At 54.4% G+C, this 27,100-nt stretch overlaps 1 protein-coding gene and 1 long non-coding RNA gene across 2 annotated transcripts; both read right to left on the bottom strand.

Annotated features, from left to right (window-relative positions):
* On the bottom strand, window positions 1-27,100 carry LOC126646219 (ras/Rap GTPase-activating protein SynGAP-like; the record flags this gene model as incomplete). Its single annotated transcript, XM_050327420.1, is given in 7 exon segments — window positions 1-79; window positions 6,317-6,528; window positions 15,702-15,875; window positions 25,881-26,001; window positions 26,004-26,737; window positions 26,769-26,995; window positions 26,998-27,100. Coding segments are annotated over 7 exon segments (1,650 nt in total), but the record flags the coding sequence as incomplete, so codon positions are not given.
* LOC126646220 (uncharacterized) lies at window positions 7,430-15,694 on the bottom strand. Its single transcript, XR_007630252.1, has 7 exons — window positions 11,774-15,694; window positions 11,067-11,128; window positions 10,342-10,390; window positions 9,769-9,988; window positions 9,509-9,570; window positions 7,976-8,037; window positions 7,430-7,787 (listed from the first exon to the last, which is right to left on the bottom strand). It is a non-coding gene; the product is annotated as an uncharacterized LOC126646220 (long non-coding RNA).

Here is a 27,100-nt window from a genome sequence, read left to right as displayed (position 1 = left end):
GGTGGGGGTGGGCTGCTGCTGATCGGGGTGGGCGGCCAAGTGATGATCCCTGCGCAGCTCCTGCTCCACCAGCATCAGCCTGCGGGGCCAGGCTTCACCGGGGTCATGCTGCCACTCCTCCCTGTCCCCACGCCACTCGTGACACGTGGGAGAAGCCCTCGGGGTCGTGGGGCAAATCCCTCCCCACCTCCTTGGGAAAATCCCTCCTCCCCCCACCTTGGGGACATCTCCCCACCTCCTCCCCCTGGGACATCTCTCCTCCCCCCTCACTCTCCCACTCGTGACACCCGTGGACACCTGTGGAGCAACCCCTGGGGTCGTGGGGACAAATCCCTCCCCTCCCACCTTTGGGGACAATCCCCCCCACCCTCCCCCTTGGGAAATCCCACCCTCCCCAGGGGACATCCCACTCCCCCTCCCCACTCGTGACACGCCCCACGCCGTGGGAGCAGCCCCGGGGTCGTGGGGATGGGGACAATCCCCTCCCACCTCCTTGGGGAAAATCCCTCCCCTCCCCCCACCTTGGGGACAATGGGGACATCTCCCTCCCACCAAGGGGTCGTGCTGCCACTCCCCCCTTTCCCCACCCACTCGTGACACCCGTGGGACACCCGTGGGAGCAGCCCCGGGGTCGTGGGAGAAGCCCGGGGTCGTGGGGATGGGGACAATCCCTCCCCTCTTTGGGGATATCTTCCCCCTCCCCCTCCCAGGCTTCACCGGGGTCATAGCTGCCACTCCCCCTGTCCCCACCCACTCGTGACACGCGTGGGACCAACCTCGAGCAGCCCCAGGGGTCAAATCCCCAGAGGGACAATCCTCCCCTCCCCCTTTGGGAAAATCCCTCCCCCTCCCCCACCTTGGGGACATCTCCCCACCCCCTCCCCTTGGGGACACCCCCCCTCCCCCACTCCCACTCCCCACTCGTGACACCCGTGGGACACCCGTGGGAGCAACCCCGGGGGTCGTGGGGATGGGGACAATCCCCTCTCCCCACCCTGGGGACAATGGGGACATCTCCCAAAATCAACCCCCAAATCCACCCCAAAATCAACCAAAAATCCCACAAAATCCATCCCAAAAAACCCCACAATAAACCCCAAAATCAACCCCAAAATCCCCCCCAAAATCCCCCCCAAAATCAACCCCAAAATCGACCCCAAAATCCCCCAAATCAACCCTAAAATCCTGAAAATCAACCCCAAAATCCACCCCAAAATCAACCCCAAAATCCCCCCAAATCGACCCCAAATCCTCAAAATTAACCCAATCAATCTAAATCAACTAAAATCCCCAAAATCAATCCCAAATCAACCCCAAAATCCCCAAATCAACCTCAAAATCAACCCTAAAATCAATTCAAAAGCCCCAAAATCACCCCAAAATCAACCCCAAAATCAACCCCAAAATCAACCCCAAAATCAACCCCAAAATCAACCCCAAAATCAACCCCAAAATCAACCCCAAATCAACCCCAAAATCAACCCCCCAAAATCAACCCCAAAATCAACCCAAAATCAACCCCAAATCAACCCAAAATCAACCCAAAATCCACCCCAAAATCAACCCTAAAATCAACCCCAAAATCAACTCAAAATCCCCAAATCAACCCCAAAATCAACCCCAAAATCAACCCCAAAAGCCCCAAATCAACCCTAAAATCAACCCCAAAATCAACCTCCCAAAATCAACCCCCAAAATCAACCCCAAAATCAACCCCAAAATCAACCCCAAAATCAACCCAAAATCAACTCCAAAATCAACCCCAAAATCCCAAATCCCAAAATCAACCCCTAAAATCCCCCAAAATCAACCCCAAAATCAACCCCAAAATCCCCAAAATCAACCCCAAAATCAAACCCAAAATTCCCAAAATCCCCAAAATCCCAACCCTAAAATCAACCCTAAAATCAACCCCAAATTCAACCCCTAAAATCAACCCAAAATCAACCCTAAAATCAACCCCCAAATCCTCAAAATCAACCCCAAAATCAACCTCAAAATCAACCCCAAAGTCCCCCAAAATCAACCCAAAATTGACCAAAATTAACCCCAAAATCAACCCCAAAATCCCCCCAAAATCCCCCAAAATCAACCCCAAAATCAACCCCCAAATCAACCCCAAAATCAACCCCAAAATCCACCCCAAAATCCACCCCAAAATCAACCCCAAATCAACCAAAATTAACCCAAAATCAACCCAAAATCAACCCCAAAATCAACCAAATCCACCCCAAAATCCACCCCAAATGAACCCCAAAATCAACCCCAAAATCAACCCCAAAATCCCCCCCAAAATCCCCCAAAATCAACCCCAAAATCCACTCCAAAATCAGCCCCAAAATCAACCCCAAAATCAACCCCTAAATCAACCCTAAAATCAACCCCAAATCAACCCCAAAATCAACCCCAAAAAGCCCCAAAATCAACCCCAAAATCGACCCAAAATCAACCCTAAAATCCCCCCCAAAATCGACCCCAAAATCAACCCCAAAATCCTAAAAATCAACCCCAAATCAACTCCAAATCCTCAAAATCAACCCCAAAATCAACCCCAAAATCCCCAAAATCCCCAAAATCAACCCCAAAATCAACCCCAAAATCAACCCCAAAATCAGCCCCAAAATCAACCCCAAAATCAACCCCAAAATCAACCCCAAATCAACCCCAAATCCTCAAAATTAACCCCAAAATCAACCCAAAATCAACCCCAAAATCAACCCCAAAATAAACCCCAAAGTCCCCCAAAATCAACCCAAAATCAACCCAAAATCAACCAAAATCAACCCTAAATCAACCCCAAAATCGACCCCAAAAAGCCCCAAAATCAACCCCAAAATCAACCCAAAATCAACCCCAAAATCTACCCCAAAATCAACCCCAAAATCAACCCCAAAATCAACCCCAAAATCAACCCTAAAATCAACCCCAAAATCAACCCTAAATCCAATCCCTAAAATCAACCCTAAAATCAACCCCAAAATCAACCCCAAAATCAACCCCAAAATCAACCCCAAAATCAACCCTAAAATCAACCCCAAAATCAACCCCAAAATCCTCAAAATCAACCCCAAAATCAACGCAAAAATCAACTCCAAAATCAACCCCAAAATCAACCCCAAAATCAACCCCAAAATCCACTCCAAAATCCACTCCAAAATCCACTCCAAAATCAACCCCAAAATCACTTTTGGGGACAGTTTTAGGGACACTTTTTGGGGACAATTTGGGGACATTTTGGGGTCAGTTTTGGGGTCATTTCTGGGACAATTTGGGGCCATTTGGGGGACACATTGGGGACATTTCTGGGGACAATTTTGGGCACAATTTGGGGACATTTTGTCCCCAACGCCACCAGGAAGATCCCAAAGGTCCCTGAGTGTCCCTTGAGTGTCCTCAATGTCCCCTGGATATCCCAAAGGTCCCAGGGTGTCCCCAATGTCCCCTTGAGTGTCCTGAGTGTCCCTCAGTATCCCAAAGGTCCTGGGGTGTCCCCAAAGGTCCCTGAGTGACCCCAAGGTTCCGGGGTGTCCCCAATGCCACCAGGATGTCCCCAAAGGTCCCTGAGTGACCCCAAGGTTCCGGGGTGTCCCCAATGCCACCAGGGTGTCCCCAAAGGTCCCTGAGAGTCCCAAAGGTCCCTGAGTGTCCCCGGATACCCCAGAGGTCCCTGAGTGTCCCCAACACCTCCAACATCCTCTGGGTGTCCCCAATGTCCCCAAGGTCCCCTGAGTGTCCCCAAAGGTCCCCAGGGTGTCCCCAAAGGTCCCTGAGTGTCCCCAACACCCCCAGGATGTCCCCAACATCTCCAGGACGTCCTGAGTGTCCCCAAAGGTCCCTGAGTGTCCCCAATACCCCCAGGATGTCCCCTGAGTGTCCCCAACATCTCCAACACCCCCAGGACCTCCTGGGTGCCCCCAAGGTTCTGGGGTGACCCCAACACCCCTAGGATGTCCCCAAAGGTCCCTGAGTGTCCCCTGAGTGTCCCAAAGGTCCCAGGGTGACCCCAAAGGTCCCCAGGGTGTCCCCAACATCTCCAGGACCTCCTGGGTGTCCCCAAGGTTCTGGGCTGTCCCCAGTGCCACCAGGATGTCCCCAAAGGTCCCTGAGAGTCCCCAAAGGTCCCTGAGTGTCACCTGAGTGTCCCCAATGTCCCCTGGATATCCCTAAGGTCCCAGGGTGTCCCCAACACCCTTAGGATGTCCCCAACATCTCCAGGACCTCCTGGGTGTCCCCAAGGTTCTGGGGTGACCCCAATGCCACAAAACGACCCCAAAACGACCCCAAACGTCCCCAAAACGACCCCAAACACCCCCAAGCCCCCAATCCCCCAACCCCTGCAGGTGCCCCCTCACCTGCCGATGATGCTCTTGATCTGCGAGTCCTTCTCCTGCTGCTGCTGCCACCCCCAGTGTCCCCAAACCCCCCATCTCCAATGTCCCCTGAGTGTCCCCAATGTCCCCAAGGTCCCCAATGTCCCCTGGGTGTCACCTGAGTGTCCCCAACACCTCCAACACCCCCTGAGTGTCCCCAATGTCCCCAAGGTCCCCTGAGTGTCCCCAATGTCCCCTGGGTTTCCTGAGTGTCCCTGAGTGTCCCAAAGGTCCCAGGGTGACCCCAAAGGTCCCCTGAGTGTCCCCAACACCTCCAACATCCCCTGGATGTCCTGAGGTCCCTGACAGTCCCCAAGACCTTGGGGTGTCCCCAACACCCCCAGGACCTCCTGGGTGCCCCCAACACCCCCAGGATGACCCCAATGCCACCAGGAAGACCCCAAAGGTCCCAGGGTGTCCCCAAGACCTTGGGGTGTCCCCAATGCCACCAGGATGTCCCAAAACGACCCCAAACCACCCCACCCCCCATCCCCCTGCAGGTGCCCCCTCACCTGCCGATGATGCTCTTGATCTGCGAGTCCTTCTCCTGCTGCTGCTGCCACCCCCAGTGTCCCCCCCATTGTCCCCAGGATGTCCCCAACGCCACCAGGGTGTCCCCAAAGGTCCCTGAGTGTCACCTGAGTGTCCCCAATGTCCCCAGGGTGTCCCCAATGTCCCTGAGTGTCCCCAAAGGTCCCAGGGTGTCCCCATGGTCCCCTGAGTGTCCCCAACATCTCCAACATCCCCTGGGTGTCCTCAATGTCCCCTGGGTGTCCTGAGTGTCCCTGAGTATCCCAAAGGTCCCCAGGGTGACCCCAAAGGTCCCTGAGTGACCCCAAAGGTCCCTGAGTGACCCCAAGGTCTTGGGGTGTCCCCAAAGGTCCCTGAGTGACCCCAAGGTTCTGGGGTGTCCCCAATGCCACCAGGGTGTCCCCAAAGGTCCCTGAGTGTCCCCTGAGTGTCCCCAACATCTCCAACACCCCTAGGACCTCCTGGGTGTCCCCAGTGCCACCAGGGTGTCCCCAACATCTCCAGGACCTCCTGGGTGTCCCCAATGCCACCAGGATGACCCCAAAGGTCCCAGGGGTGTCCCCAAGGGTTTTGGGATATCCCAATCCCCCCCAACCCCCTGCAGGTGCCCCCCTCACCTGCCGATGATGCTCTTGATCTGCGAGTCCTTCTCCTGCTGCTGCTGCCACCCCCCAGTGTCCCCCCCAACACCCCCCAGGGTGTCCCCAACACCCCCTGGGTGTCCCCTGAGTGTCCCCAAGGTCCCCAGGGTGTCCCCAATATCCCCTGAGTGTCCCCTGAGTGTCCCCAATGTCCCCTGGGTGTCCTCAATGTCCCCTGAGTGTCCCCTGAGTATCCCAATGACCCCAAGGTCTTGGGGTGTCCCCAATGCCACCAGGGTGTCCCCAAAGGTCCCTGAGTGTCCCCAAAGGTCCCAGGGTGACCCCAAAGGTCCCCAGGGTGACCCCAAATATCCCTGAGTGTCCCCAATGCCACCAGGGTGTCCCCAATGTCCTCTGGGTGTCCCGAATGTCCCCTGGGTGTCACCTGAGTGTCCCCAACATCTCCAACACCCCCTGGGTGTCCCCAAAGGTCCCTGAGTGTCCCCTGAGTGTCCCCAAGGTCCCAGGGTGACCCCAATGCCACCAGGATGTCCCCAACATCTCCAGGACCTCCTGGGTGTCCCCAAGGTTCTGGGGTGTCCCCAGTGCCACCAGGGTGTCCCCAAATGTCCCTGAGTGTCCCCAGAGTGTCCCCTGGGTGTCCCCAACATCTCCAACACCCCCAGGACCTCCTGGGTGCCCCCAATGCCACCAGGAAGACCCCAAAGGTCCCTGAGTGACCCCAATGCCACCAGGATGTCCCAAAACGACCCCAAACGACCCCAAAGTCCCCAAGCCCCCAATCCCCCATCCCCCTGCAGGTGCCCCCCTCACCTGCCGATGATGCTCTTGATCTGCGAGTCCTTCTCCTGCTGCTGCTGGCGCAGGCGGCGCTCGCTGAGCTCGAGGCGCTGCTGGTACTGCAGGAGGATGCGGCTCGTCTGCTCCTCCTGCGTCACCAGGCGCCGCTCGTACTCCTCCAGCTTGCGGTTGGACAGGTGCAGCCGCTCCTTCAGCGAGTGGATCTCCTCCTCGTACTCCTTCACCTGCCACACGTCACACCTGGGGGCTCCTGGGGGCACCCAGAACCTCCCAGAACCTCCCAGAACCTCCCACAACCTTCTCTGGGGCACCTGGAACCTTCTAAGTGACACCTGAGGGCACCTGGGACACTCTAAGGGACACCTGGACTCTCAAGAACCCAACCCTGGTGACCACCTGGAGGCACCTGGGACCTCCTAGAACCTCCTGGGACCCTCTAATTGACACCTGAGGGCACCTGGGACCTCCTAGAACCTTCTATGGGGCACCTGGGACCTTCTCTGGGACACCCCAAGGGACACCTGGGCACAGGTGCAGCCGCTCCTTCAGCGAGTGGATCTCCTCCTCGTACTCCTTCACCTGCCACACGTCACACCTGGGGGCTCCTGGGGGCACCTGGGACCCCCCAGAACCTCCTGGGACCACCTAGAACCTCCCAGAACCTTCTATGGGGCACCTGGAGCAATCTAGAACCTCCTGGGACCTTCTCTGGGACACCTGGGCACAGGTGCAGCCGCTCCTTCAGCGAGTGGATCTCCTCCTCGTACTCCTTCACCTGCCACACGTCACACCTGGGGGCTCCTGGGGCCACCTGGGACCCCCCAGAACCTCCCAGAACCTCCTGGGACCTTCTCTGGGGCACCTGGGACCTTCTCTGGGGCACCTGGGACCTTCTCTGGGGCACCTGGGACCTTCTATGGGGCACCTGGACTCTCAGGAACCCAACCCTGGTGACCACCTGAACATCTGGGAACCCTCTGTGGTCACACCTGGGACCTCCTAGAACCTCCCAGAACCTTCTAAGTGACACCTGAGGGCACCTGGAACCTTCTATGGGGCACCTGGAGCAACCTAGCACCTCCTGGGACCTTCTCTGGGGCACCTGGGACCTTCTCTGGGGCACCTGGGCACAGGTGCAGCTGCTCCTTCAGCGAGTGGATCTCCTCCTCGTCCTCCTTCACCTGCCACACGTCACACCTGGGGGCTCCTGGGGCCACCTGGGGCCACCTGGGGCCACCTGGAGCAACCCAGAACCTCCCAGAACCTTCTATGGGACACCTGGGACCACCCAGAACCTTCTATGGGGCACCTGAGGGCACCTGGGACACTCTATGGGGCACCTGGACTCTCAGGAACCCAACCCTGGTGACCACCTGAACATCTGGGAACCCTCTGTGGTCACACCTGGGCACACCTGGAGACACCTGGGACCTCCTAGAACCTTCTATGGGGCACCTGGGACCTTCTATGGGGCACCTGGGACCTTTTATGGGACACCTGGACCCAGCCCTGGGGACACCTGAACATCTGGGAACCCTCTGTGGTCACACCTGGGACCTCCTGGAACCTTCTATGGGGCACCTGGGACCTTCTATGGGGCACCTGGAGGCACCTGGGACCTCCTGGAACCTTCTCTGGGGCACCTGGGACCTTCTCTGGGGCACCTGGGACCTTCTATGGGGCACCTGGAGGCACCTGGGACCTCCTAGAACCTTCTATGGGGCACCTGGGACCTTCTATGGGACACCTGGGACCTTCTATGGGGCACCTGGGACCTTCTCTGGGGCACCTGGGACCTTCTCTGGGACACCTGGGCACAGGTGCAGCCGCTCCTTCAGCGAGTGGATCTCCTCCTCGTCCTCCTTCACCTGCCACACGTCACACCTGGGGGCTCCTGGGGCCACCTGGGGGCTCCCAGAACCTCCCAGAACCTTCTATGAGACACCTGGAGCAACCTAGAACCTCCTGGGACCTTCTCTGGGGCACCTGGACTCTCAGGAACCCAACCCTGGTGACCACCTGAACATCTGGGAACCCTCTGTGGTCACACCTGGGACCTCCTAGAACCTTCTCTGGGGCACCTGGGACCTTCTATGGGGCACCTGGGACCTTCTCTGGGGCACCTGGAGGCACCTGGGACCTCCTAGAACCTTCTCTGGGGCACCTGGGACCTTCTCTGGGACACCTGGGACCTTCTCTGGGACACCTGGGCACAGGTGCAGCCGCTCCTTCAGCGAGTGGATCTCCTCCTCGTCCTCCTTCACCTGCCACACGTCACACCTGGGGGCTCCTGGGGGCACCTGGGACCCTCTAGAACCTTCTACGGGGCTCCCAGAACCTCCTGAGACCACCTAGAACCTCCTGGGACCTTCTATGGGACACCTGGGACCTTCTATGGGGCACCTGGGACCTCCTAGAACCTTCTATGGGGCACCTGGAGCAACCTGGGACCACCTAGAACCTCCTGGGACCTTCTATGGGACACCTGGGACCTCTCAGGAACCTTCTCTAGGACACCTGGACCTTCTTGGGCACCTGAGGACACCTGGGACCTCCTAGAACCTGGGGACACCTGGGACCTTCTATGGGACACCTGAGGGCACCTGGGACCTCCTAGAACCTTCTATGGGGCACCTGGGCACCTTCTATCTGGGACACTCCTGGGACCTTCTCTGGGGCACACCTGGAGCGCACCTTCGGCCGGGACCCTCCTGGGACCTTCTCTTGGGGCACCTGGGACCTTCTCTGGGACACCTGGGCACAGGCTCGCAGGCGCTCCTTCAGCGACCTGGATCTCCTCCTCAGAACCTCCTATCACCTGCCACACGTCACACCTAGGGGCTCCTGGGGCCACCTGGGACCCTCCATCGAGAGACCTCTCCATGGGACACCTTGGACCTGCTGCAGGAACCCAGCACCTGGGACGGCCGGACTCTGGGAGCCCTCTGCGGCCCCAGAACCTCCTAGAACCACCCAGAACCTCCTGGGACCCTAGGGCACCTGGGACCTTCTATGGGGCACCTGGGACCTCCCTGGGACCTTCTATGGGGCACCTGGAGCAACCTGGGACCACCTAGAACCTCCTGGGACCTTCTATGGGACACCTGGGACCTCCTAGAACCTTCTCTGGGGCACCTGGGACCTTCTCTGGGGCACCTGAGGGCACCTGGGACCTCCTAGAACCTTCTATGGGACACCTGGGACCTTCTATGGGGCACCTGGAGGCACCTGGGACCTCCTAGAACCTTCTATGGGGCACCTGGGACCTCCTAGAACCTTCTATGGGGCACCTGGGACCTCCTAGAACCTTCTCTGGGGCACCTGGGACCTTCTATGGGGACACCTGGAGGCACCTGGGACCTCCTAGAACCTTCTATGGGGCACCTGGGACCTTCTATGGGACACCTGGGACCTTCTATGGGGCACCTGGGACCTCCTAGAACCTTCTATGGGGCACCTGGGACCTTCTCTGGGACACCTGGGCACAGGTGCAGCCGCTCCTTCAGCGAGTGGATCTCCTCCTCGTCCTCCTTCACCTGCCACACGTCACACCTGGGGGCTCCTGGGGCCACCTGGGACCCCCCAGAACCTCCCAGAACCTCCTGAGACCTCCTAGAACCTCCCAGAACCTTCTATGAGACACCTGGAGCAACCTAGAACCTCCTGGGACCTTCTATGGGACACCTGGACTCTCAGGAACCCAACCCTGGTGACCACCTGGAGGCACCTGGGACCTCCTAGAACCTCCTGGGACCCTCTAATTGACACCTGAGGGCACCTGGGACCTTCTCTGGGGCACCTGGGACCTCCTGGGACCTTCTCTGGGGCACCTGGGACCTTCTCTGGGACACCTGGGCACAGGTGCAGCCGCTCCTTCAGCGAGTGGATCTCCTCCTCGTCCTCCTTCACCTGCCACACGTCACACCTGGGGGCTCCTGGGGGCACCTGGGACCCCCCAGAACCTCCTGGGACCACCCAGAACCTTCTATGGGGCACCTGGAGCAACCTAGAACCTCTTGGGACCTTCTCTGGGGCACCTGGACTCTCAGGAACCCAACCCTGGTGACACCTGGAGACACCTGGGACCTTCTATGGGGCACCTGGAGGCACCTGGGACCTCCTAGAACCTTCTATGAGGCACCTGGGACCTTCTCTGGGACACCTGGGACCTTCTATGGGACACCTGGAGGCACCTGGGACCTCCTAGAACCTTCTATGGGGCACCTGGGACCTTCTATGGGACACCTGGAGGCACCTGGGACCTTCCAGAACCTTCTATGGGGCACCTGGAACCTTCTATGGGACACCTGGGACCTTCTATGGGACACCTGGAGGCACCTGGGACCTCCTAGAACCTTCTATGGGGCACCTGGGACCTTCTCTGGGACACCCCAAGGGACACCTGGGCACAGGTGCAGCCGCTCCTTCAGCGAGTGGATCTCCTCCTCGTACTCCTTCACCTGCCACACGTCACACCTGGGGGCTCCTGGGGCCACCTGGGACCCCCCAGAACCTCCTGGGACCACCTAGAACCTTCTATGGGGCACCTGAAGCAACCTGGGACCACCTAGAACCTCCTGGGACCTTCTATGTGACACCTGGACTCTCAGGAACCCAACCCTGGTGACCACCTGAACATCTGGGAACCCTCTGTGGTCACACCTGGGACCTCCTAGAACCTTCTATGGGGCACCTGGGACCTTCTCTGGGGCACCTGGAGGCACCTGGGACCTCCTAGAACCTTCTATGGGGCACCTGGGACCTTCTATGGGACACCTGAGGGCACCTGGGACCTCCTAGAACCTTCTATGGGGCACCTGGGACCTCCCAGAACCTTCTATGGGGCACCTGGGACCTTCTATGGGGCACCTGGGACCTTCTATGGGACACCTGGAGGCACCTGGGACCTCCTAGAACCTTCTCTGGGGCACCTGGGCACAGGTGCAGCCGCTCCTTCAGCGAGTGGATCTCCTCCTCGTCCTCCTTCACCTGCCACACGTCACACCTGGGGGCTCCTGGGGCCACCTGGGACCCCCCAGAACCTCCCAGAACCTTCTATGGGGCACCTGGAGCAACCTAGAACCTCCTGGGACCTTCTATGGGGCACCTGGACTCACAGGAACCCAACCCTGGTGACCACCTGGAGGCACCTGGGACCTTCTATGGGGCACCTGGGACCTTCTCTGGGGCACCTGGGACCTTCTATGGGGCACCTGGGACCTTCTATGGAGCACCTGGAGGCACCTGGGACCTCCTAGAACCTTCTATGGGGCACCTGGGACCTTCTATGGGGCACCTGGGACCTCCTAGAACCTTCTATGGGGCACCTGGGACCTTCTATGGGGCACCTGGGACCTTCTCTGGGGCACCTGGAGGCACCTGGGACCTCCTAGAACCTTCTCTGGGGCACCTGGGACCTTCTATGGGGCACCTGGGACCTCCTAGAACCTTCTATGGGGCACCTGGGACCTTCTATGGGGCACCTGGGACCTCCCAGAACCTTCTAAGTGACACCTGAGGGCACCTGGGACCTTCTATGGGACACCTGGACACCTGAACATCTCAATCCATGGATACCTGGATCCATGGACACCTGGACACCTGGATCCATGGACACCTCGACACCTGAACATCTCAATCCATGGACACCTCAATCCATGGACACCTGGACACCTGGACACCTGAGATCCACCTGAACATCTCAATCCATGGACACCTCAATCCATGGACACCTGGACACCTGGACACCTGAGATCCACCTGAACATCTCAATCCATGAACACCTCAATCCATGGACACCTGGACACCTGGACACCTGGACACCTGGACACCTCAATCCATGGACACCTGGACACCTGGACACCTGGACACCTGGACACCTGAGATCCACCTGAACATCTCAATCCATGGACACCTCAATCCATGGACACCTGAACACCTGGACACCTGGATCCACCTGAACATCTCAATCCATGGACACCTCAATCCATGGACACCTGAACACCTGGACACCTGGATCCACCTGAACATCTCAATCCATGGACACCTCAATCCATGGACACCTGGACACCTGGACACCTGAGATCCACCTGAACATCTCAATCCATGGACACCTGGACACCTGGACACCTGGACACCTGGACATCTGGACACCTGGACACCTGGATCCACCAGAACACCTCAATCCATGGACACCTGAACACCTGAACATCTCAATCCATGAACACCTCAATCCATGGACACCTGAACATCTGGATTCCTGGTCACACCTGAGTCCCACACCTGTCCCAGATTTTTGGGGTGTCCCCTGGGGGTTTTTTGGGGTGTATTCCCAGGTTTTTTGGGATGTTCCCCTACCCGGTCCAGCCGTCTCTCGTCCATGGACTTGGAGTACTCCTTGAGCTTGTGCTCCTGACCCCTCACCTGGCCCAGGTTTTTGGGTTTATTTCCCAGATTTTTAGGGTTTATTTCTCCAGATTTTTAGGGTTTATTTCCTAGATATTTTGGGGTGTATTTCCCCAGATTTTTGGGGTGTATCTCCCCAGATTTTTTGGGGTTCCCCTCCCTAATTTTTGAGGTATATCTCCCCAATTTTTGGGGTGTATTTCCCAGGTTTTTTGGGTTTATTTCCCAGATTTTTGGGTGTTATCTCCCCAATTTTTGGGTATATTTCCCCGATTTTTTGGGGTGTCCCTTCCATATTTTTGGGGTGTCCCCTGAGGGTTTTTTGGGTTTATTTCCCAGATATTTTGGTGTCTCCCTCCCCATATTTTTGGAGTATATTTCCCCGATTTTTAGGGTATATTTCCCCGATTTTTTGGGGTATATCTCCCAGATTTTTAGGGCGTCCCTCCCCAGATTTTTTAGGTTTATTTCCCAGATTTTTTGGGTTTATTTCCCAGATTTTTTGGGGTGTATTCCCAAATTTCTGGGGGTGTTTGCCCTACCCGGTCCAGCCGGCTCTCGTCCATGGACTTGGAGTACTCCTTGAGCTTGTGCTCCTGACCCCTCACCTGGCCCAGGTTTTTGGGTTTATTTCCCAGATTTTTAGGGTTTATTTCTCCAGATTTTTTGGGTGTATTTCCCAGATATTTTGGGGTCTCCCTCCTTAATTTTTGGAGTATATTTCCCAGATTTTTTGGGTTTATTTCCCAGATTTTTAGGGTCTCCGTCTCCATATTTTTGGGGTGTATTTCCTAGATTTTTGGGGTGTCCCCTGGGGGTTTTTTGGGTTTATTTCCCAGATTTTTTGGGTTTATTTCCCAGATTTTTTGGCTATATCTCCCCAATTTTTTGAGTGTATCTCCCCATATTTTTGGGGTATATCTCCCATAATTTTGGGGTGTTTTCCCAGATTTTTGGGGTGTCCCTGGGGGTTTTTCTGGGGGTGTTTGCCCTACCCGGTCCAGCCGGCTCTCGTCCATGGACTTGGAGTACTCCTTGAGCTTGTGCTCCTCACCCCTCACCTGGCCCAGGTTTTTGGGTTTATTTCCCAGATTTTTTGGGGTTTATTTCCCAGATTTTTTGGGTGTATTTCCCAGATATTTTGGGGTCTCCCTCCTTAATTTTTGGAGTATATTTCCCAGATTTTTTGGGTATATTTCCTAGATTTTTAGGGTCTCCCTCCCCATATTTTTGGGGTGTATTTCCTAGATTTTTGGGGTGTCCCCTGGGGGTTTTTTGGGTTTATTTCCCAGATTTTTAGGGTGTATCTCCCCGATTTTTTGAGGTATATCTCCCAGATTTTTTGGGTTTATTTCCCAGATTTTTAGGGCGTCCCTCCCCAATTTTTTGAGGTATATCTCCCAGATTTCTTGGGGTATATTTCCCCAATTTTTGGGTATATTTCCCTGATTTTTTGGGGTATATCTCCCAGATTTTTAGGGCGTCCCTCCCCAATTTTTTGGGTTTATTTCCCAGATTTTTTGGGGTGTCCCTCCCTAATTTTTGGGTGTATCTCCCCAGATTTTTGGGGTTCCTCTCCCAGATTTTTAGGGCGTCCCTCCCCAGATTTTTTAGGTTTATTTCCCAGATTTTTTGGGTTTATTTCCCAGATTTCTGGGGGTGTTTCCCCTACCCGGTCCAGCCGGCTCTCGTCCATGGACTTGGAGTACTCCTTGAGCTTGTGCTCCTGACCCCTCACCTGGCCCAGGTTTTTGGGGTTCCCCTCCCCAATTTTTGGGTGTCCCTCCCAGATTTTTGGGGTTTATTTCCCCAGATTTTTGGGGTGTATTTCCTAGATTTTTTGGGGTTCCCCTCCCTAATTTTTGAGGTATATCTCCCAGATTTTTAGGGTTTATTTCCCAATTTTTTGAGTGTATCTCCCCAGATTTTTTTTGGGGTGTCCCTCCCTAATTTTTGGGTTTATTATTTCCCAGATTTTTGGGTTTATTTCCCCATATTTTTAGGTGTATCTCCCCAGATTTTTTGGGTTTATTTCCCAGATTTTTTAGGTTTATTTCCCAGATTTTTTGGGTTTATTTCCCAGATTTTTTGGGGTTTATTTCCCACATTTTTTTGGTTTATTTCCCAGATTATTCCCCAAATTTTTTGGGTTTATTTCCCAAATTTTTAGGGTTTATTTCCCAGATTTTTAGGGTTTATTTCCCAGATTTTTTGGGTTTATTTTCCAGATTTTTTGGGTTTATCTCCCAGATTTTTTAGGTTTATTTCCCCAGATTTTTGGGGTTTATTTCCCAGATTTTTTGGGTTTATTTCCCAGATTTTTAGGGTTTATTTCCCAGATTTTTTGGGGTTTATTTCCCAGATTTTTTGGGTTTATTTCCCAGATTTTTTGGGTTTATTTCCCAGATTTTTTGGGGTTTATTTCCCAGATTTTTTGGGTTTATTTCCCCAATTTTTTTGGTGTATTTCCCAGATTTTTTGGGTTTATTTCCCAGATTTTTTGGGGTTTATTTCCCAGATTTTTTGGGTTTATTTCCCAGATTTTTTGGGTTTATTTCCCAGATATTTTGGGGTTTATTTCCCAGATATTTTGGGGTTTATTTCCCAGATTTTTTGGGTTCCCCTCCCTAATTTTTGAGGTATATCTCCCAGATTTTTAGGGTTTATTTCCCAATTTTTTGAGTGTATCTCCCCAGATTTTTTTTGGGGTGTCCCTCCCTAATTTTTGGGTTTATTATTTCCCAGATTTTTGGGTTTATTTCCCCATATTTTTAGGTGTATCTCCCCAGATTTTTTGAGGTGTCCCTCCCAGATTTTTTTGAGTGTATTTCCTAGATTTTTGGGGTCTTCCTCTCCCAGATTTTTTAGGTTTATTCCCCAGATTTTTGGGGTTTATTTCCCCGATTTTTTGGGTATATTTCCCCGATTTTTTGGGTTTATTTCCCCGATTTTTTGGGGTGTATTCTCAAATTTCTGGGGGTGTTTCCCCTACCCGGTCCAGCCGGCTCTCGTCCATGGACTTGGAGTACTCCTTGAGCTTGTACTCCTCGCGCTCGATGTGGGCGCTCTCGATGTCGGCCGACAGGTGGGGCATGTTGGACACCCAGGCCACCGTGCGCTCCGACGCCGGCAGCGCCGCGCTCAGCGTCTGCCCGCCCTGGGAGGCCTAAAATTTGGGGTTGGGGGGGGTTAATTGTTCCAAAATGTCCCCAAAAATGGCCCCAAAGTGTCCCCAAAGTGTCCATAAAAATGTCATCAAAATATCGCCCAAAATGACCCCAAAATATCCCCAAAATGTCACTCAAAGTGTCCCAAAATGTCCCCAAAATGTCACTCAAAGTGTCCCCAAAGTGTCCATAAAAATGTCATCAAAACGTTCCCAAAATGGCCCCAAAATGTCACCAAAAATGTCCCCAAAATGTCATTCAAAATGTCACCCAAAGTGACCCCAAAATGTCCCCAAAATATCCCCAAAATGTCACTCAAAGTGTGCCCAAAATGTCCCCAAAATGTCACTCAAAGTGTCCCCAAAATGTCTCCAAAATCTCACCAAAAAGTCCTCAAAAATGTCCCCAAAATGTCCCCAAAATGTCCCCAGTGACGTCACAAATCCCCTCAATCCCACAGTGTCCCCACCCCGTGCGCTCCGACGCCGGCAGCGCCGCGCTCAGCGTCTGCCCGCCCTGGGAGGCCTAAAATTTAGGGTCAGGGGATATTAATTGTTCCAAAATGTCCTAAAAAATGTCCCTAAAGTGTCCTCAAAATGTCACTCAAAGTGTCCCCAAAATGTCCCCAAAATGTCCATAAAAATGTCACCAAAATGTCACCCAAAATGTCTCCAAAATGTCCCCAAAATGTCACTCAAAGTGTTCCCAAAATGATCTGAAAATGTCACTCAAAGTGTCCCCAAAGTGTCCATAAAAATGTCCCTGAAATGTCACTCAAAATGACTCCAAAATGTCACCTAAAATGTTCCTAAATTGTCCCCAAAATGTCACTCAAAGTGTCTCCAAAATGTCCCCCAAAATGTCCCCAAAATATCGCCCAAAATGACCCCAAAATGTCCCCCAAAATATCACCAAAATATCGCCCAAAATGACACCAAAATGTCACTCAAAGTGACCCCAAAATGTCCCCAAAATGTCACCCAAAATGTCACCAAAATGACCCCAAAATGTCCCCAAAATGTCCTCAAAATGTCACTCAAAGTGTCCCCAAAATGTCACTCAAAGTGTCCCCAAAATGTCCCCAAAATGTCACTCAAAGTGTCATCAAAATGACCCCAAAAATGACCCCAAAATGTCCCCAAAAATATCCCCAAAATGTCACTAAATTGACCCCAAAAAATCCCCAAAATGGCCCCAAAATGTCCCCAAAATGTCCCCAATGACGTCATAATTCCCATGATCCCATAATGTCCCCAAAATGCCCCCAAAATGTCACTCAAAGTATCCCCAAAATGTCCCCCAAAGTGACCCCAAAATGTCCCCAAAATGTCCTCAGAAATGTCCCCAAAATGCCCTCAAAAGTGTCCCCAAAGTGTCCCCAAACTGACAGTGCCCTAAAGTCGTCATCTAAAATGGCTCCAAAATGTACCCTAAAATGTCCCCTAAAATGTCCCCTAAAATGTCACCAAAATGTCCCCAAAACGTCCCAAAATGTACTCCCAAAATGTCCCCCAAAATGTCCCGAAAATGTCCCCCAAAATGTCCATAAAATGACCCCAAAATGTCCCCCAAAATGTCACTCAAAATGTCCCCCAAAATGTCCCCAAAATGTCACTCAAAGTGTCACCAAAATGATCCCCCAAAATGTCACTCAAAGTGTCCCCAAAATGTCCCTAAAATGTCACTCAAAATGTCACTCCAAAATGTCACCCAAAATGTCCCCAAAATGTCCCCAAAATGTCTCCCAAAATGTCCTGAAAATGTCTCCAAAGTGTCCCCAAAATGTCACTCAAAGTGTCATCAAAATAACCCCAAAATGTCACTCAAAATGTCCCCAAAATGTCCCCAAAATGTCACCAAATGACCCCAAAATGTCCCCAAAGTGTCCCCAAAAATGTCACCCAAAATGTCCCCAAAATGTCCCCAAAATGTCACCCAAAGTGACCCCAAAATGTCCCCAAAATGTCCCCAAAATGTCACCCAAAGTGTCCCCAAAATGTCCCCCAAAATGTCACTCAAAGTGTCCCCAAAATGACACCAAAAAGTCCTCAAAAATATCCCCAAAATGTCACTAAAATGTCCCCAAAATGTCCCCAAAGTGTCCCCAAAATGTCCCCAAAGTGTCCCCAAAATGTCCCTAAAATGTCACCAAAATGTCTCCAAAATGTCACTCAAAATGTCCCCAAAATGTCCCCAAAATGTCCTCAAAATGTCCCCAAAATGTCCCCAAAATGTCCCCAAAATGTCACCCAAAGTGTCCCCAAAATGTCCCCCAAAAACGACCCCAAAATGTCACCAATGACGTCATAAATCCCATAAACCCCATAATGTCTCAAAGTGTCCCCAAAATGTCCCCCAAAGTCACCAAAATATCCCCCCAAAGTGACCCCAAAATGTCCCCAAAATGTCACTCAAAATGACCCCAAAATGTCCCCAAAATGTCACTCAAAGTGTCCATAAAAATGACCCCAAAATGTCCCCAAAATGTCCCCAAAATGTCACTCAAAGTGTCCCCAAAATGTCCCCAAAATGTCCCCAAAATGTCACTCAAAATGTCCCCAAAATGACCCCAAAATGTCCCCAAAAATGTTCCCAAAATGTCCATAAAAATGTCACCAAAGTGTCTCCAAAATGTCCCCAAATGTCCCCAAAATGTCTCCAAAATGTCCATAAAAATGTCACCAAGTGTCCCAAAGTGTCCCCAAAATGACCCCAAAATGTCACTCAAAGTGTCCCCAAAATGTCACTCAAAGTGTTCCCAAAATCTCCCAAATGACCTTCCAAAATGTCACTCAAAGTGACCCCAAAATGTCCCCAAATGACCCAAAATGTCACCAAAGTGATGCCCAAAATGTCCCCAAAATGACCCCAAAATGTCACTCAAAGTGACCCCAAAATGTCCCCAAAGTGTCCCCAAAATGACCCCAAAATGTCACTCAAAGTGTCCACAAAATTTCACTCAAAGTGTCCCCAAAATGCCCCCAAAATGTCCCCAGTGACGTCACAAATCCCCTCAATCCCACAGTGTCCCCACACCGTGCGCTCCGACGCCGGCAGCGCCGCGCTCAGGGTCTGCCCGCCCTGGGAGGCCTAAAATTTGGGGTTGGGGGGGGTTAATTGTTCCAAAATGTCCCCAAAAATGGCCCCAAATTGGTCACAAAGTGTCCATGAAAATGTCACCAAAATATCGCCCAAAATGACCCCAAAATGTCCATAAAAATGTCACCAAAGTGTCCCAAAATGTCACTCAAAGTGTCATCAAAATGACCCCAAAAATGACCCCAAAATGTCCCCAAAATATCCCCCCAAAATGTCACTCAAAGTGTCTCCAAATTGGTCACAAAATGTCCCCAAAATGTCCCCAAAATGTCCATAAAAATGTCCCCAAAATGTCCCCAAAATGTCACTCAAAGTGACCCCAAAATGTCCCCCAAAATGTCCCCAAAATGACCCCAAAATGTCCCCCAAAATGTCCCCAAAATGTCCCCCAAAATGTCACCCAAAGTGTCATCAAAATGTCACCAAAATGACCCCAAAATGTCACCAAAATGTCCCTCAAAATGTCCCCAAAATGTCCTCAAAATGTCTCCAAAATGTCACTCAAACTGTCCTCAAAATGTCCATAAAAATGTCACCAAAGTGTCTCCAAAATGTCCCCAAAATGTCACTCAAAATGTCCCCAAAATGTCCCCAAAATGTCCCCAAAATGTCACCAAAATGTCCCCAAAATAACCCCCAAAATGTCCCCAAAATGTTCCCAAAATCTCCCCAAAATGTCACCAAAATGACGCCAAAATGTCACTCAAAGTGTCCCCAAAATGTCCCCCAAAGTGTCCCCAAAATATCCCCTAAAATGACCCCAAAATGTCCCCAAAATGTCACCCAAAATGACCCCAAAATGTCACCAAAATGACCCAAAAATGTCCAACTCAAAATGTCCCCAAAATGTCCCCAAAGTGTCCCCAAAAATGTCTCCCAAAATGACCCCAAAATGTCACTCAAAGTGTCCCCAAAATGTCCATAAAAATGTCACCAAAATGTCCCAAAATGTCACTCAAAGTGTCCCCAAAATGTCCTCAAAATGTCCCTCAAAATGTCCCCAAAATGTCCCTCAAAATGTCCACCAAAATGTCCCCAAATGTCCCCAAAATGTCCCCAAAATGTCCCCAAAATGTCACTCAAAATGTCCCCAAATGACCCCAAAATGTCCCCAAAATGTCCCCAAAATGTCCCCAAAATGTCCCCAAAATGTCCCAAAATGTCACTCAATCCCACAAAGTGTCCCCAAACTGTGCGCTCCAGGAGCCGATGTGCAGCCGCGCAGGATGTCTGCAAGTCCCCTAAGAGTGTCTAAAATGTCGGGGTCGGGGGGTCTAATGTCCTCAAAATGTCATCCAAAAATGTCCCATCCCCAAAATGTCCTCCAAATTGGTCGTCAAAGTGTCCATCAAATATGTCATCAAAATATCGCCCAAAATGTCCCCAAAGTGATCACTCCGCAAGTGTGCCCAAAATGTCCCCAAATGTCACTCAGGTGTCACCAAAATACGTCACCCAAGATGATCCCCAAAGTGTTCTAAACATAGTCACCCAAAGTGTCCCCAAATTCTCTAAGATGTCCTGAAATGTCCCACAATGTCACACGAATTCGCACAAATGTCCCCAAATGTCCCCAAAGGTCTAAAGATGTCATCAGAATATCGCCAAATGTCACCCAAATATTCTAAGATGTCGCTCAAGATGATCGCCAAAATGTCCCCAAAATGTCCCCCAAAGATGTCACCCAGTGTCCCCAAAGTGTCTAAAATGTCTGCCTCAGTGCCTGATAAGTCATAGGTGTTCTAAAGTGTCTGAAATGTCACTTAGAGTCACAAAATGTCCCCAGTGTCCCCAGAGTGTCACTCAAGATGATCCCAAGATGATCCACAAAATGTCCCCAAAGTCCTCAAAATGACCCCAAAATGTCTAAGTTCCAAATGTCGCCTCAAAGTGTCCTCCAGAGTAGCCCCCAAAGTGTCCCCAAAGTGTCCAGGTACTCAAAATGTCCCAAAATGTCCCAAAATGTCCCCAAAATGTCCCCAAAATGTCCCCAAAATGTCCCCAAAATGTCCCCAAAGATGTCCCCAAAATGTCCCCAAAGATGACCCCAAAATGTCCCCAAAATGTCCCCAAAATGTCCCCAAAATGTCCCCAAAATGTCACCCAAAATGTCCTCAAAGTGATCCCCAAAATGTCCCCAAAATGTCCCCAAAATGTCCCCAAAATGTCCCCAAAATGTCCTCAAATGTCCCCAAATGACCCCAAAATGTCACTCAAAGTGTCCCCAAAATGTCCCCAAAATGTCCCCAAAATGTCCCCAAAAATGTCCTCAAAATGTCCCCAAAGTGTCACCCAAAATGTCCCCAAAATGTCCCCAAAATGTCCCCAAAATGTCCCCAAAATGTCCCCAAAATGTCCCCAAAATGTCACTCAAAGTGTCCCCAAAATGTCCCCAAAATGTCCCCAAAATGTCCCCAAAATGTCCCCAAAATGTCCCCAAAATGTCCCCAAAATGTCACCCAAAATGTCCCAAATGTCCCAAAATGTCCCCAAAATGTCCCTCAAAGTGTCCCCAAAATGGCCCCAAAATGTCACTCAAAATCTCCCCAAAATGTCACTCAAAATGTCCCCAAAATGTCCCCAAAATGTCACCCAAAATGTCCCCAAAATGTCCCCAAAATGTCACCAAAATGACCCCAAAATGTCTCCAAAAATGTCCCCAAAATGTCCCTCAAAATGTCCCCAAAATGGCCCCAAAATGTCCCCAAAGTGTCCCCAAAATGTCCCCAAAATGTCCCTCAAAATGTCCCCAAAATGTCCCCAAAATGTCACCTCAAAGTGTCCCCAAATGTCCATCCAATATTTGAGTGCCAGAAATGATCTCAAAGCCACCTCAGGAGTGTCCTAGGAGAATGTCTCCAAGTGTCCCAAAATGTCCCCAAAATGAGGTCCTAATTCTCAAAAATGTCCTGATGCCCCAGGGTATCCAAAGTGTCCAAAGTCACTCAAAGTGTCACCAAAGAGCTGTGCAAAGTCCTCGAAAATGTCCTATGTCGTCATGAGTATCTCCTAAGTTAATGCAAATGTCCCCAGAATGTCACCCAAAGTGATCTCTAAAATGTCACCGAGTGTCAAAAATGTCCTGGATATTTCAGAGTGTCCCAAAATGTCCCCAGGATGATACTAAGATATCTTCAAAGTACTTCCAAATGTAATCCCAGGTGTCGCTACAAAGTGTACCCAAAGATGTCCCTAGGACGTCATACAGGGTGTATTCTAAAGATGTCCTCCAAAATGTCACTCAAAGTGTCTTTTCGGAGTGTCTGCTCAAGTGTCATCCAAAATGACCCCAAATGTCCCCCAAAATGTCCCAAATGTCAAGCTCAAGGGATGTGCCTGGTGTACTCAGAATTGATCCAAAATGTCACTCAAGGGTGTCCCCAAAATGTCCCCAAAATGTCTAAATGACCCCAAAATGTCCCCAAAATGTCCCCAAAATGTCCCCAAAATGTCACTCAAAGTGTCACTCAAAGTGTCATCAAAATGACCCCAAAAATGACCCCAAAATGTCACTCAAAGTGACCCCAAAATGTCACTCAAAAGTGTCCCCAAAATGTCCCCAAAATGTCCCCAAAATGTCCCCAAAATGTCCTCAAAATGTCCTCAAAAGTGACCCCAAAATGTCCCCAAAATGTCCCCAAAATGTCCCCAAAATGTCCCCAAAATGTCACTCAAAGTGTCCCCAAAATAACCCCAAAATGTCACTCAAAGTGTCCACCAAAATGTCCCCAAAGTGACCCCAAAATGTCCCCAAAGTGACCCCAAAATGTCCCCAAAATGTCCATAAAAATGTCACCAAAATGACGCCAAAATGTCACTCAAAATGACCCCAAAATGTCACTCAAAGTGTCCCCAAAATGTCCCCAAAATGTCATTCAAAGTGTCCCCAAAAATGACCCCCAAAATGTCCCCAAAATGTCATTCAAAGTGTCACTCAAAGTGACCCCAAAGTGACCCCAAAATGTCCCCAAACCCCCCCGTGTCCCCCCTACATTCCCCAATGTCCCCAAGCCCACGCGTGTCCCCACCCCCGCGTGTCCCCAACCGCCCCAGCGTCCCAACTCCCCCAAACCCCCCCAGACCCCTCCCAGCGCCCCTCCCCCGCGTGTCCCTCAAACCCCCACGCGTGTCCCCCGTGTCCCCACGCCCCCAGTGTCTCCCAACCCCACCTCCACGCGTGTCCCCGACCCCCCAAACCTCCCCAACGCCCCCAAAACCCCCAAACCCCTCCCCACGCGTGTCCCCAAACCCCCACGAGTGTCCCCACACCCCCAATGTCCCCAAAGCCCCCGTGTCCCCCACACCCCCGTGTCCCCCACGTCCCCAAACCCCCTCCCACGCGTGTCCCCCAACCCCCACGCGTGTCCCCACGTCCCCGTGTCCCCCAACCCTTCCCAGCGCCCCAAACACCCCTCAAACCCCCAAGCCCCCTCCCACGCGTGTCCCCAACCCCCTCTTGTCCCCCTCACCCCTCACCCCCAAACCCCCTCCCCACGCGTGTCCCCAACCCCCACGCGTGTCCCCTAACCCCCAGTGTCTCACCCCACCCCCACGCGTGTCCCCCAACCCCCAACGCCCCAAACCCCCACACGCCCCCAAACCCCCCAAGCCTCCCCCAACCCCCAAACCCCCAAAGCCCCTCCCCACGCGTGTCCCCAACCCCCCACAGTGTCCCTAGCTCCCCACAGTGTCCCCCAAACCTCCGTGTCTCTCCACACCCCACCCCGTGTCCCCTTCACCCCCAAACCCCCTCCCCACGCGTGTCCCCAACCCCCACGAGTGTCCCCAAACCCCCAATGTCCCCAAACGTCCCCACGCGTGTCCTCTTCTCCCCACCACACCCCCAAACCCCTCAAACCCCCTCCCCACGCGTGTCCCCCTCCCCCACGGGTGTCCCTATGTCCCCAAACACCCCCAAAACCCCCACGCGTGTCCCCGTGTCCCCAATGCCCCCAATGTCCCCCCAAACCCCCCAGCGTGTCCCCAACCCCCCGCATGTCCCCCACCCCCAATGTCCCCAACCCCCGAGTGCCCTCAAAGCCCTCCCCACGCGTGTCCCCAACCCCTCACGAGTGTCCCCAAACCCCCAATGTCCCCAGCCCCCCGAGTGCCCCAAAACCCCTCCCACGCGTGTCCCCAAACCCCACAGGTGTCCCCAAACCCCCCAATGTCCCCAACCCCCGAGTGCCCCTAAAGCCCTCCCACGCGTGTCCCCAACCCCCACGAGTGTCCAGCCCCCCACGAGTGTCCCCAACCCCACGAGTGTCCCCCCGTGTCCCCAACCTCCCCCAACCCCAACGTCCCCCACGCGTATCCATCCCCAACCCCCCAAACCTCCCCAACGCCCCCAAACACCTCCCCACGCGTGTCCCCAACGCCCCCACGCGTGTCCCTCCCACACCCCCAAAACCCCCAAACCCTCCCCACGCGTATCCCCCTCCCCACGCGTCCCCTTCTCCCCACACCCCCTCACCCCCAAACCCCCTCCCCACGCGTGTCCCCAACCCCCACGAGTGTCCCCCACACCCCCAAACCCCCGTATCCCCCAAAACACCCCCAAACACCCCCCAAAACCCCCCAACCTCCTCCCCACGCGTCCCGCGCCCCACGCGTATCCCTTCCCCTCCCCACGTGTCCCCTCCCACGCGTGTCCCCCGTGTTCCCAAACCCCCCAAACCCTCCAAAACTCCCCAGCCTCCTCCCCACGCGTCCGCGCCCCACGCGTGTCCCCAACCCCTCCCCGTGTCCCCACACTCCCCAATGTCCCCAGACCCCCAAACCCTCCCCACGCGTGTCCCCAACGCCCCTCTCATCCCCCAAACCCCCCAAACCCCCAACCCCTCCCACGCGTGTCCCCAACCCCCAGTGCCCCCACGCCACCAAACACCCCCAAACGTGTCCCCAAACACCCCAAACACCCCCAAAGCCCCCAAACCCCCTCCCACGTGCCCCTTCTCCCCACACCCCCTCACCCCCAAACCTCTCCACGCGTGTCCCCAACGCGTGTCCCCAAACCCCCCAAACCCCCTCCCGCGCGTGTCCCCAACCCCTCCCGTGTCCCCACACCCCCAATGTCCCCAAAACCCCTCCCACGCGTGTCCCCAACACCCCAATGCCCCCAAACCCCACCCACGCGTGTCCCCGTGTCCCCAAACCCCCAAACGTCCCCCAAACGTCCCCCCGCGCGTCCTCTTCTCCCCCTCACCCCCAAAACCCCCAAACCCCCTCCCACGCGTGTCTCCGTGTCCCCCACACTCCCCAATGTCCCCAAACCCCCTTACCCCTCAAAACCCCCAAAAAGCCCCCCACGCGTTACCCCAACGCCCCCTGTGTCCCAAACCCCCAAACCCCTCAAACCCCCTCCCCACGCGTGTCCCCAACTCCCCCACGAGTGTCCCCATGTCCCCAAACACCCCCCAACCCCCCACGTGTCTCCCAACCCCCACGCGTGTCCCCCGTAGTCTCCCAACCCCTCAACGTCCTCAAAGCCCCCAAACCTTCCCCAACGCCTCCAAACACCCCCAAACCCCTCCCCCACGCGTGTCCCCAAACCCCCAAACCTCCCCCAACGTCCCCCAACCCCCTCCCAAAACCCCCCAAACCCTCCCCACGCGTGTCCCCAACGCCCCCACTGCCTCCCGTGTCCCCCTAAACCCCCAAAAAGCCCCCACGCGTCTACCTCAATGCCCCCGTGTCCCCTCACCCCTCTCACCCCCAAACCCCTCCCCACGTGTCCCCAACCCCCCGTGTTCCCACACCCCAATGTCCCCAACCCCTCGTGTCCCCACGCCCTCTCATCCCTCACACCCCCCGTATCCCCTCAAACACCCCCAAACCCCCTCCCCACGCGTGTCCCCAACCCCTTACCCCCAAACCCCCTCCCACGCGTGTCCCCCTCCCCTCACCTGCTTGCCGCCGGCCGCCTTGCCGCCGCTCCCCACCAGCGACGCCTCCTTGGCCAGCGAGGGCTGCCGCGACCGCGGCCCGTGGGTCGCCTGGGGACCCCCACGCCCCCACTCCCACCCCACCCACTCCCACTCCCACGCCGTACGTGGGCTCGGGGACGCCAGGAGGTTCCCGCTGGCCGGGCGGGGTTTGGGGGCACGCCCAGACCCCCTCCCCTCCTGATCCCCCTCCCCCACCCCCACTCGCGCTTTTGGACGCCCTCCCCCCGCGCGGCGTGGGGGGCGCGCCGATGGTGATTTGGGGTGGGGGCTGCTGTGATTGTTGCGTGGATTGTTGCGTGGGTTGTTGTTGCTGTTGCGTGGGAGGGGCCAGCGTGTCCTGCAGGGAGAGCTGCCTCCTCCCAAAATCCGGACCCCCCGAGGACCCCCCACTCGCGACCGCGACCCCCCGTGGGTCGCCCAAACTCATCGCTGTAGCTGTGGCTGTGCGTGATGTGCTTGGTGGAGGTCACGGGTGGGGGTCCCCCCACGAGCTCCTCGCTCTTGCTGTAGCCGTGCAAGGGGGGGGCGTGACCGTGGGAGTGGGGGGCGTGGTGGGAGTGGGCGTGGTGATGGGAATAAACCCCTCCCTCCCCCGCGGGATCCCCGCCCCCCACGCCGCGCAGGGGCCCGTCGGCCGCCAGGTGGAAGAGCGGGTTCTGGAAGGAGAGCGGGACCCTCAGTTGCGCGTGGGGTGCCCCCACCCCACCCGTGCCCTCCGTGGGGACCCCCAAACGCTGCGTGGGGGTGGGACCAGAAGGAGGAGGGGCCAAACTGGAAGCGCTGCCCTGCGAGAGCCGCCCGTGCCTAAACCCCAAACCCACGCCCCCCCCACGCCCCCAAACCCACCCGTGACCTGCGTGGGGGCCCCCTCAGGAGCTCGGCGGGCACGCTGTCCACGCGGCCGTCCTGCAGGTCCAGCATGGAGATGCTTTTGCCCACCCCGCCCAGCGAGGAGGAGGAGGGTGGGGGGTGTGAGGGGACCCCCACCCCACTCGTGGGGAGCCCCCCACGCCCACTCGTGACGCCGCCGTCGGGCTCGGTGAGGTCGGAGCTGCTGGTGCAGTAGGCGGGGAGGAGCGGGCCAAAGGGGGCGGCTCAGCACGAGCATTTCGGGGCGGCACTGACCCCGACCCTCCGCTTTGGTCGCCAGGGGGGGAGGGGAGGCGGGGGACGTCCAT

The sequence above is a fragment of the Myiozetetes cayanensis genome, unplaced genomic scaffold (genome assembly GCF_022539395.1).
Source record: "Myiozetetes cayanensis isolate MyiCay16 unplaced genomic scaffold, myiCay2020 scf334, whole genome shotgun sequence".
Classification (NCBI taxonomy): Eukaryota; Metazoa; Chordata; class Aves; order Passeriformes; family Tyrannidae; genus Myiozetetes; species Myiozetetes cayanensis.
This window is presented reverse-complemented; position numbering and strand designations above follow the sequence as displayed.